Here is a 12688-nt window from a genome sequence, read left to right on the forward strand (position 1 = left end):
GGATAAATCGCTAAAACTTCTAAATTCCTCCTTGTAACAAATTAATTTCAGAACTGACGCTATCTAAACATCACGTGATATGACCTTACCATATGATTGGACAATACATCAGAAACTTGAACTGGTTAAAAACACAAAATGACCTTAAATACAGACTGTTACAAAATTACATATACAATGTAGATAGAGAATGGGTTCGCATATCACAAATTACATAAATGCCATTATTTACAATAATGTAGTAATGTGTTGATATTGGTTCTGTTATAATACATCATAAAGGGTGATTTCATATAAAATTAATTTAATTCAATTATAAATTAATATCCTAAAATTTCAAAGATACTTTGCTCATTATTGTTCACCGTGTTCTTTTTTGTTTGTTTGTTTGCGGTTCACATTGAAGATACCGGGGTGCTCAGTTAAGTTTTTTTTTCGAATTTTTTCTTCCATGTTGTCGAACAGTTCAAATTTTAGCTGCTTCCCAGATTTTGTTTTTCCATATACACTGGTGTTAAAGTACCACGCTGACTCCATTTCCCCACAGCTCCGTACTGTGTTCATAAGTTCCAGATTTCTTTTGGTCACATCATCCACAAATCGGACATTATTTCTAAGGTTTCTCTTAAGTCTCATGACACTTTTCTTAACTTCTGAAGAAGTAAGGCGCACTATTACCGGCTTGTCACGCTGGGCCTGGATTGTATTTCATTTTTCCCAACCAATGATTTTCCAAGTAACTCAAGGTCTTTTTATGCCCCCGAGATCGAAGATCGGGGGCATATTGTTTTTGTCCTGTCTGTCATTCTGTCATTTTGTAATTCTGTCTGAAACTTTAACCTCGCTAATAACTTTTGAACAGTAAGTGATAGAGCTTTGATATTTCACATGAGTATTCCTTGTGACAAGACCTTTCCGTGGGTACCACAGGGGCTAAGCCCGTTTTGGGCCCGAACTCTGTGATACCATAAATATAGAAAGGGGTCTAACTCTGACACAGTTAAAAAACTAACCACTCGCTTTAAATGCCTAAAAAGTCTTAAACTAGGTCAGGTATGCGTAGTTTGTCGTTTTCCTTGCATAGATTAATGTTTTAACTACTTGCATGCCAAATTTCAAGTCACTGGTTCTTAAAATAACAAAGATATACGTCATCGTTCTCTCGATTTCACTTGTTTATTTTTACTAGGACATTTACCGGTCCAGGTCACGGAGTCGTTTCTCGCCTATGACAGCAGCGAAATTCAGACTAGTATGGAAGATTTCGGACCTGTCAATTAAAATTTCACATCAATTATACGCTACTTACTTCCTCATATTTTAATGATGTTCTTCGTGTAGACGTTACACGACTTATTTTTCCTCAGCAGCTTAACTGATTTAGGGCGTTGATTTGCCTTTTTAATGATACCATCAACAATTTGTTCTCTAGACAATATATTATCCAAAGCAAAACTTTCTATGTATTTAACACATGATTTACATTCTAATTTGATACCCTTACATTCTATGAAAAAATGAACTTCTATCAAAAGATTTACATTGTAAGTTTCCGTTGTGGTCCAAACAAAATACTTTCAGTTTTTTCCAGATGAAGTGACAGTTTGTTGTCTACCGACCAATCATGACAGCTTTCTAACATAGATGACAATTTCTTAGTGGTGACGTCTCCATATGAGTGAAATATTCTCGAGAGGGACGTTAAACAATATTTAATCAATCAATCTTAGCTATAATGTTTGCATAATAATGAAAGAATAAAATGGCCGTGTCATCTGCATAAAATACAACTTTACATCCAGGGTCAACACTTGCACCAAGATCATTCACATATACTATAAATAAAAGAGTTCCAAGTAAAATGCCTTGGGGCACCCCGCATGTAGTCCATGCAATAGTTTCTCAAAACTGACCAAGTTCAACAACCTGTAATTTTCTAGAACGAAGGATATCAAAATTCTTGCCACATGCACATCTTCCATACCCATATAAATGCTCTGTAAAAATAAGAAGATCTTCACTTGAAAACTGTGGAAGGAAAAACAGACAAATCATGTACTCTCTATGTAATAATTCCTAAATACTGACTAAGTTCAATAACCTGTAATTTTCTCAAACATTAAAGGAAATCAATCCTTACCACATGCACATCTTCAATACTTATATAAACACTCTGTAAAACAAGAAGTTTCTCAGCTGAAAAATGTGGGAGGAGTTCACGAAACAAATTATTTACTCTCTTTGCAATATTTTCTCCCTGAACTGATAGACTTCGCTGTCTAAAGATGGGCGTATAAAACGGATACCCCAGGCCTAGGGTTAGTAATCCAATTTTAACCTGATTTGTTAGGACTTGAATATAATTTTAATTTCTAGAAATTATACATATTTTTTATACAAAATATGTTAAATCAAGGTATAGATGTTTCACGATAGCTGTAGTTGACTTCACGATATTTCAAACACCCGTGGAATATTAAGTTTGCATTTCCTGCTTGTTTAAACTGAATGACTTCTGTGGTGGATTAATACTTTTGTTTTGAAATTTGGTTAACAATTAATTGAAAGCAATCATTCAAACCCTAGAATTACCAGGTGACGCTAACTTTCACAGGACAATGATATTTTTATTTATTAGATCACCCGAGTCACTCGGGTAACATCCTACGAATAAAAGCAGACGTAGAAGCAGTACTGGATGAAGGTGACGCTATGCTCCTGGTCCTTCTTGACCTAAGTGCGGCATTTGATACCATCGATCATACCCTCTTGCTGGAGAAACTACGTGTGGAGGCTGGATTGACGGACACAGCACACCGTTGGGTACAGTCTTACTTGAATGGCCGCACCCAAGCGGTGAAGATCAACACCAGTGTGTCCTCAGATGTACCACTGTCCAACGAAGTGCCCCAAGGGTCTGTTATCGGCCCCCTTCTCTTCCTGGTGTACCTTCTTCCACTCAGGAGAGTTATTAACCAATATGCCATGAACCGTCATGGGTTCGCAGATGACACTCAACTTCACAGCCGTTTGAGTGTAAAAAAAAACCTACACTACCAAGCGGACCTATCAAGTCAACATTATGGAGTAATGAATAGCAAGTGTCCGAACCAGGATGACTGTGAACAAACTTAAACTCAATAATGGAAAAACTGAGATTATGGTGGTTGCTAGTGCCCACCAGTGCCTTATGAAGGATATCCGTCTGAAGATTGGTGAGGCAATATTGACACCTAAGTCTACTGTTAAAAATCTCGGTGCTGCCCTGGACGCCACCTTATCAATGGAAATACAAGTCAACTCCGTGGTAAAGAAGATGTACTTCAATATCAGGAGAATATCCAAGGTGAAACACCATCTCACCCAGGAAGCGTGTGCGAAGGTCATCAATGCAACAGTCATATCTCACCTTGACTATCACAATGCCCTCCAGCTTGGCATGACCGATCGCCACATGCACCGACTACAAGTGGCTCAGAACAAGGCTGCACGTTGTCTCACAAGAACATGCTACAGACAACATATTTCGCCGGTACTTCAACAACTACACTGGCTGCCGGTAAATCAACGTGTTGTGTTAAAAGCGCTGACAACCATACATAAATCACTACACTCTTTCTCAGCACCAGCATATATGAGAGATCTATGTCCTGTTTACCAGCCACATAGGACCTTGAGATCATCATCCTACCAATGGAAACTGGTAGTGAAGAAACAATCAAACAAATACGGTACAAGAGCCATAAAAACACTAGGTGCACAATTGTGGAATAAACTGCTATTGGAACTTCGAGAGCTTGAAGCACATGGAGCGTTCCGCAAGAACCTAAAACACTCTTGTTCAAGCGTGAATATGCCATGTGAATGTAAAATTCAGTGTAATATCAAGGATTCCATGTGCAAGCTCTTGCAAACTGAATTTTGATCCAGCATACGAATACCTGTATGCCAATTGTATCTTGTCAACTTAAAGTCAACCACTTCGTCATTTTACTACCATGTTTTATTTTAATTCTTTCTATTGTTTTATCATTTTCTTTATAGCTCTTGCAGGTCTTTTATTGGTATATTGCCAATGATTATTAGCACAAACATTGTACAGCGCATAGAAACTATAGGTAATTTTGCGCTTTATAAATGAATATAATAATAACAAGGGCACCGCTAAGCGGAGCATCCCCTCGCGGCAGGAAATATCATGAACATATGCATGCATTATATTCATACATAGGGTTTTGTTACATATATATTGCTATTTATTATTGATTAAAATTCAGATACCTCTAATATCATTAGGTGGTGGTGGTGGGGGGTGTTAATTAATATGGCCTTTTTAATAAACTTATCAAGGTGCATATTATCTTGGGGGGGGGGGGTATACATACGTGATTGGGCAGTTTCCCTTATTCCTAGCAGAAACATATCACGTATACACTAAATTTCAGTAATTTACTTACCTGAATATACCTCACAGTTGTTGTATGCAGAATGCATAAACGCAGAAAATTCCAACGGAAGCAATATTTTTTCGTTATGTAAAAAGACAATATACCGGTGTTGACAGGTCGACGAAGCTTGTATCGAAATATCTTTATAGCTTCCAAGAATTACGTAAGCCTCAATAATTAATTCTGCATTGTAAACACGTGGGGTAATCTGGTAATGAAACGGCGATGTTCATCAAATTATCTTAATTACTCAATGTCAGAGATGGCGCTTTTAATTCCTACAGACTGTCTTTGCGCACGCCAACGTGCACATATATGACAATGCACAAATACAAACTTACCTGCAGCAGACGTAAGCTGTTTCGTTTTCTTTAAACTGGTTTCCTGTTAATTGGTGCAACCGAAGCGACCAGAATCGTAACTTGACAGGGTACCAGTTTAAATTAACCGGAAGTGGGTATTGTCAACTCGTACGTACAATTTCACGGTTTTTAGGTAGTAAAGAGGCGATATTTAAGAAATATATCACCGATTAACTTGAAAATGAATAGGGTTCGTCTTTTTACAATGCCACATATGTATGAGAAGGCTGAGAATCGTTAGTGCAAAGGTTCTCTTTAAATCTTGCCCACAAGATGTAATGGACACACAAACACACACACGCACAGTAGCGATGCTATATCCCCTCCGCAACTAGTTGCGCGAAGGGATAATAATTGCTATTGGTCAGCATCGGGCGTTGTGTGTCGTCTGTTAACAACTTCTTCCCAGAAACTACTGGACCACTCTTGACCAAATTTCGTTTGTAGTATCTGTAGCTGAAGGAGACCGGAAATTGTAAATTTTATGACCCCCACACTAAGGGGTCATAAATTTTGGGGTAAAAACTGTGAAAATGGTGTACTTCTTTTAAAATCTTCACTCCTGAGCATCTAGCAGAGAAAGTGAGTATATAGTAATGATGAGCAAGAACGCTTCTACCAAAATTCTAAATTTCATAACCCCGGGGTAGGGGTTCTGACCCCAAGGTGGGGCCAAACTTGGTATATAGTGTTTATGTGTAAATATATATATAAAGAATTTATTTATGTATAATTTTGATAATTAATGCGACACATAAAACTTGACTAGAATATAATAAACTTATAATGATTCTTGTAATTACATGTACATGTATATCAATTCCACCAAACAATTTCAGCATGGTTTGAGAATGATTAATTTGATCTAATTAATAGATATAATTATATAACTTTCTCTGTTACTGCATCTCCACCAACTGACGGAACTGATTCTAGTGAAACATGAAATGCAGCTTAGTCATCAGCTGTGTTATCAGAAGTATCCTGAGGCTGCAACCAAATATTAATACTACGCTTGAGTCGGGTTGTGTAATTTATGTCATCATACTTTAAATTGCCGAAAGACAAATACCTCATTTTCCTGTCGTCTGCTGCAATTAACTCCACTGTAAATTTTCCTCACTGCGTAAGTCTTCTGTATGTCTGGCGATGGCCGTTTGAAAACTAAAAAAAAAAAACTATTTTAAAAAATGCCTTTTGATTTTGCATGATTATAAAATTCATGTTTGAAAATCGAATTTCTTATTTGCATGTGAATGATTCTCCCTTTCATTAACCAAACTGAAAATTATAGAAGGATAAGAATGTAATTACCACTTTCGCAGATTCTGTGCTGCCGATGGCAGCACAAGTCATACTGTATTTCCTCTTGATGTTGATGCACGTGAGCACCACACGTCGTCTGCAATTAAAACATTTCAGGGGGAAAACGTATATAAAATTTACAATACCTATAACTGCCGATAAACTAAAAGTACCAATATTAAACTTGTAGTGGAAACTGCTATATGATTGACTCGAGAATCTTTTACTCATATGGAAACGTCACCACTGCCGGTGAAGGGCTGCATATGATTAATCTTTGAAACTACATATCCCTTAAGTGCACCAAAGATATTGTAACGAACCGAGGGTATGGGGGTAATTACATGAGCGTGGGTCGCTGTTATTTTCTGGTCATTTGTCAAGGTTACATTGATCGTAATTTATATAACGAACGATGACCAACTGTTAGTCCATTTTAAATAAACTTTCACTTAATAGTTACAAGAATATTTTGTATAAAGTTTATAATATTTATTGCGACGATCCTTTGGTCCAATTATATTCTCACATAAAATGATAACTCGTTATTTGGTTGGTACAACATTATCTAGTTATAAATAATAGTGAAGAACTGATCTTGGAAATGCCTTCTAAATGGTTTGTAAATTAGTATAAAAATGTATATCCCACTTTAAAATAAACAGATGGTTAAAAGTAACTAGACTTTGAATTGTTTAGTACATACCATCCATTGCCCTATACCGACGTATACTGAGTCGTTCCCTGCTATCTACGGGCTTCAGTTTTTAAAACAGCTGTCTTTTATTTACAAAAGTCATAGTAACGTCCCCTACTGATTACGTCATAAACGTTTATCTATCGTGGCGTGTTTCTCCTAAATGTTATTCAATAACGTTGTACAATGTACCAATATAAAACATAAGAGACAAAACATTTTTCAGAATAATATACAAAGGAGATCAATAAAGTTATATAACATCAGTTATCATACGTTGTTCACAAATACTTACATAGTTTTAAACATCGAGTTCAGAGTATAATATTCCATCATTATACGTGGTTAGTCTGAATGAACATTATAACATTGTACCTAACGATATGGATTTAATACGATTATTTTAAAGTTACAACCGCTAACAAGCAAGTTAACTCGAATAGGTATAGTATGTGAAGTTCATGAAACGTAACTCTAACCTCCTCTGAAGATGAAGCTGCCTCGTTTTAGGGTGTTCAGTTAGTCAATCAGCCGCAACAGAGCACTGAGTGACGGCGTCTACTTTTTCTGGATGGTGAATATCCTTCTCAGTTTGATTGGTCACGTCGTTTAGTACTAAATAAATTGTAGTTTGTTGAAGGTTCCATCAAGAAGGACTGCTGTTTCAACTTTTTCAAAAATGGTCCAGTCCTCAAGGGAAGAATTTTACACTACTGATTTGTGTTGTAATGACCCTCTCCCTATCCTGTACATGTCCTATGAAGGACTGATGTGCTTTCCTTATACTATAACTTGACGGGGATATCAGGAGGAAGAATCTTGGATCCAGATGGAGGAGGTCGTACGCGGATCTATGTTCCTCTATTGCAGGTATTGGTTTAGTAGGCACTAATCCCTCATTAGTCTGGTTAATACCTGGTGAGAGTGTCAAATCAACCGGAGGTTCTACTTCTGAGTGGAGTAGCAGTGGCTCTGGTTCTTTTGGTCAGGTCTCGATTGCCAATGACGGAGACCTATAGTTAGGATGCCTAATCTTTTGAACAGAGCCACACATGATTTATGTGTCTCGACGTTTCGGAGTACATTTTTTTTCTAAAACAAGAGGTACTGTGAGCAATGCTCACTAAGAATATCCCCCGCTTACCCCAATCTCCCAAAGGGTGTTGGTAATAGGTAAAACTTCAGTATTATGATCCAAAAGGTATCTAGGAACACAGCATCTCCATGCGATGAAGAAAGCCATTAATGAATTTAAATGGAAACCATATTGCTACTTCGATGTTCAGTGCGCTTGACCTTTGACCTTTTGACCCCAAAATCGATAGGGAACATCTTCATCCCATGGGTAGTCCATATGTATGATATGGTGACTGTGGGTGGAAAGGATAACGTTTTAGAGCCCGGAAACCATATTGCTACTTCGATGTCCAGTGCGCTTGACCTTTGACCTTTTGACCCCAAAATCGATAAGGAACATCTTCATCCCATGGGTAGTCCATATGTATGATATGGTGACGGTAGGTGGAAAGGATAACGCTTGAGAGCCCGGAAACCATATTGCTACTTCGATGTCCAGTGCGCTTGACCTTTGGACCCCAAAATCAATAGGGAACATCTTCATCCCATGGGTAGTCCATATGTATGATATGGTGACGGTAGGTGGAAAGGATAATGCTTTAGAGCCCGGAAACCATTGCGTCTACAGACGGACGGACAGACGGACAACCCGATTCCAGTATACCCCCACTTGTTGCGGGGGGTATAATTATTTTTCCATCTCCTCGATATGAAGAGTTGCTGTATGATTTCCGAAATAGGATTGAATTTTATATTGTAGTAATCTTACCAAACTATGTATATTGACCTGTATAGCTCAGTGGTTGGATCACCTCACTAGTAATGCAAGGGTCCGGGTTCAATTTCCAATTATTCCAAAAGATTGTTCTATCCTTCTTTTCTACAGCAACATTTATTTATGCAACTTACTGTAATACACAAGATCTAAGTTTACATCTAGGAACTATCAAAATATGCCAACTCTGAGACAGACATGGTACTATACCCCAAGATGTTTTAGAAGAAATGAGAAATAATGCAAGTGAATTGTACGTGAATGTCACAAAAACACACAATTGAGAAACCTCGCGTATGTCCTTAAATGTACATAAATAATCTTTTATTCATACCTGATTATGAGATAAGTACAATGCAATGAAAACATCCGAGACTCTCCGAATAAATCGGTCATCTTGTGTCTACCGTACTTGCCATTCGGCTCTGCGTGCGTTAATTCATTGTTCAAGTGGGAAAGTAGGGACTGTACATATTAAATATTTTAGTTTCCCGGATACAAAAAATCTTGATTATTAGTATGTACAATGTATGTACCTTTAATAGCATTAGGTGTTAAACATCTATGATCTATACCTTGCACGCTCTATACATTTCATTATACATAATATGTAACTAATGATTACATATATTCAACACTATACCCTTATTAACAAGTAATTGCATTGAAAATGTAGTTTGATATTTTGATCACGGCAACTGCACACCTGTTTAGGGGGCAACCATTTTAGATCCCAATGTAAATATCTGTTCATTATGATACTTGTAAATACTGTAAAGGGATATTGGTAAAATGTATTAAATTTGCATTTTAATGGTGAAAAAATTTGAATAATTTAATGGAGTAGTAATGTGATACAGATGTGCATCTGACAATGTAAACGATTTAATAATTGTCTCGTTAAGTTCGTTCTATCAATATTTTGAATTTCAACAATGCATCGTTCATGGTTTTTAATTTATGTCCATAAACTCAAAGTTATGTATTTCTTAGCATGATTTCCGTTTTATATATAGTTCTTCTGTTCTTTTATTTACATCGGTATGTCATGATTTTAATAATACAATGTATGTACCTCAATATTCACCCAGCTACCCCTTTATCATGATATGTTCACGTGCGCCTTGCCTAGATAAAACTATTTGAGAATACATTGGTATTATCTACGAAAGCCCAGATGGTTCATTCGACATTCAAAATACGAGATTCGAATTTCAATAATCAAAATATGGGTCACAATAGACAACATATTTTAAACAAACGTGTCAAGCGTATAAACGATCGCATCTTAATTTCATTAGCTGTTTTAGGCTACATGTATAAAATTTGAAATATGACAGAAAGCAAAGCGAAATACAGTGCTTCTTAGTGGTTAGAGCATCGCGCTGAAAACCATACGGCCTCTTACCTCTGGTCGGCGCGGGTTCGAATCCCGTTCGCGCCGGTAGGTGAGAAAGTTTCCCCAACTTTCGGAAGGTCGGTAGTCTCTTCCCAGGTACATTGTATCTGGGTTCTCTCTTCCACCAATAAAAACTGGGCGCCACCAGGTAACTGAAAAATTGTTGACTGTGGCGAAAAACAGCAAAACAATCATTCAATCTGAAACTACAGCGCGCAGTACACGTTAGGAATTTGGTGTACTGTTGATGTCCTGTTGAAATCCAACCATGTTTGCTAATTAATCAATCAATTATCGACAGTTATTACTCTAATATGTTTACCGAAAAACAAAATATTTCTTTGCTATCATATATGTATTATGTTATTATGAATTCTTAGCAAGAAGACATGCTCGTCAAAGGTCAAGCCTCTAGTAACGGCGGGAAGGGCAGAATATTTGCCCCAGCCTCCACGTATCCAACTCTGCACTTTATGTGAACCAGGTCAAATAAGGACGAATACACCTCATAATACACCGTATATTAAAATGGAATTGAAGGTTATATGAAGAATATTAACTGATGACACCCCATAACAACCGAGTCTTTTTTTTATATTGATCAATAAGGTTTACCCACATACTATTTTTATTTCTGCTTCAACGATCACAATCTTAAAATTTATTTTACACGAAGAAAACTTTTTATACATGTAAGAGTTAATTATAGGGGGAAATTATAATGTAATACCTATAGTGATTATTGTTTGTTAACCAACCAAGCCCGTAGCCGGCAATTTCAAATGGGGGATGTGAAAAGTAACTGGGAACGAACCATCTGTTTGAGTGTTTGACCAAATATTTACTGATTTTGTACGATAATAAAACTTCCCTCATGCGTTGAATTGCTTTTGTCTAGAATGATACATCTAATTACAATCTTAATGAGGTACCCAGAATGTAATGCTGACTTTTACGGTACAAGACAGTTAGTGTGAACGAGATTCAGTTGTTGATACTCTTGTCAAGACAATGTGTAAAACAAATATTATCAATTTGTAGTTCGTAAGAACGGCTCTGGCGATAAACGTTAAAAGGGTGGGGTGGATGGATGGTTGATACCATGACTGGGTTATGATTTGTTAGAGGATGTAGATGTCCGAGAAAAGGCGCATAGTAACTGTAGAGTCTGGGGGTTGAAATACCACCAACCTCTCCCCCATTCGTCATACAACTTGACATATTAAACGTACTTTTCAAACAAGACTGAGGGTAGAAGTGATCATTTGAATTAACTCTGACTTCTAAATAGATTATGCTCGAGTGTTCAAAGTCTGCAAGTCCCGTAGAATTGATTTTGAAAGTGGGTCTACCATTACCGGCTCCTACAAGTAAGCGCCTCGCTTAACATCCCTACGCTCCTGATACACCTCGTAATAGAAATTAGTAAATAAAATGGATTGCAAACTCAATTAGGAAAATAAACTTTAATGAAATTAAAAACAATTTATATGATGACATGGCATAAAAGTCAAAGTTGAACCTCTAGCTGCTGGAGTATACTGGTACCTAACCTGTTCATCAATTAATATTTAAAACGGGGGAAAACATCAAACCAGAGATTAAGTTGCTTCATATATCATTTCAATTTAAGGTCGATTATGAGATGTATTTGTCATTATTCGACTTGTTTCGCATAAAGTGCAGGGTCGAATCGAACCTACCGCCGCGGTGGCTGAGAGGTTAGAGCGTTCGCCCTGCATGCGGAAGGCCGGGGTTTGAATCCCGGCCGCGACAGATCTAAGTCGTTAAAACAGGTAGTGACCGCCAAACGCTCGGCATCAGGTGTGAATGTCACGGGTCCTCGGAGATGACCTTAAAAACTGATGACCCGTGTCACAGTAGGTGTGGCACGCTGAAGAACCCTTACTGCTCAATGGCCATAAGCGCCGAGCATAGGCCTAAATTTGAAGCCCTTACCGGTCTTGGTGACGTCTCCATATGAGTGAAAAATCTCGAGCGAGACGTTAAGCAAGATACAATCAATCAATCAATTGAATTGAACTATACTTTTGGTTGGCAGAAAAATGGGGTTGGGGCTTATAATATTTGCTATCAAGCTGATCAGATATGTATAAAGCAACTCCACCACCATGCCTATTTCTATCATGACAAATAGATGGGTGAAAAACATTGCTGTGTACTATTTTTAAGGAACTTATTCTAGCATTGGATGCAGGACCTAGGTTTGTTTCAATACATCTAAGTATTAAAAGATGTCTTACTACAGTGACATGATAATGAATATTACAATATTACTTTATTTTCAATATTATTAATATGAACTAAAATATAAATTCAAAGTGGCTGTGGAGCTACACCATTTAATACCAAAGAAATGTGTTAGCGTCCTGTAAACCTAAGCCCAATATGTTTTTTGATTCATTAGAAAACATGTTTAAATTTCAACAAGACACAGAAAGAACAGCTGTATGAATAACTCAGATACGTAGTTTTAGATATAGAAAATCCTATAATAAAAAAAAAAAAAAAAACATCATTGTATTTGACTTGCTATCTGTCATATTCCCAGTTTATGTATATGTAACCCGAAACCTTTAAAAGATGGCGATCGTTTATATTTGA

General features: G+C 37.1%; 1 protein-coding gene across 1 annotated transcript; it reads left to right on the top strand.

Annotated features, from left to right (window-relative positions):
• Nucleotides 1-3115: 3115 nt before the first annotated feature.
• LOC125679878 (uncharacterized) lies at nt 3116-4319 on the top strand. Its single transcript, XM_056153358.1, has 2 exons — nt 3116-3559; nt 4278-4319. The coding sequence occupies exons 1-2, from the start codon at nt 3116-3118 to the stop codon at nt 4317-4319; spliced, it is 486 nt and encodes a 161-aa protein (XP_056009333.1).
• The last annotated feature ends 8369 nt before the right edge of the window (nt 4320-12688 follow it).

This window comes from Ostrea edulis, chromosome 2 (genome assembly GCF_947568905.1).
Source record: "Ostrea edulis chromosome 2, xbOstEdul1.1, whole genome shotgun sequence".
Classification (NCBI taxonomy): domain Eukaryota; kingdom Metazoa; phylum Mollusca; class Bivalvia; order Ostreida; family Ostreidae; genus Ostrea; species Ostrea edulis.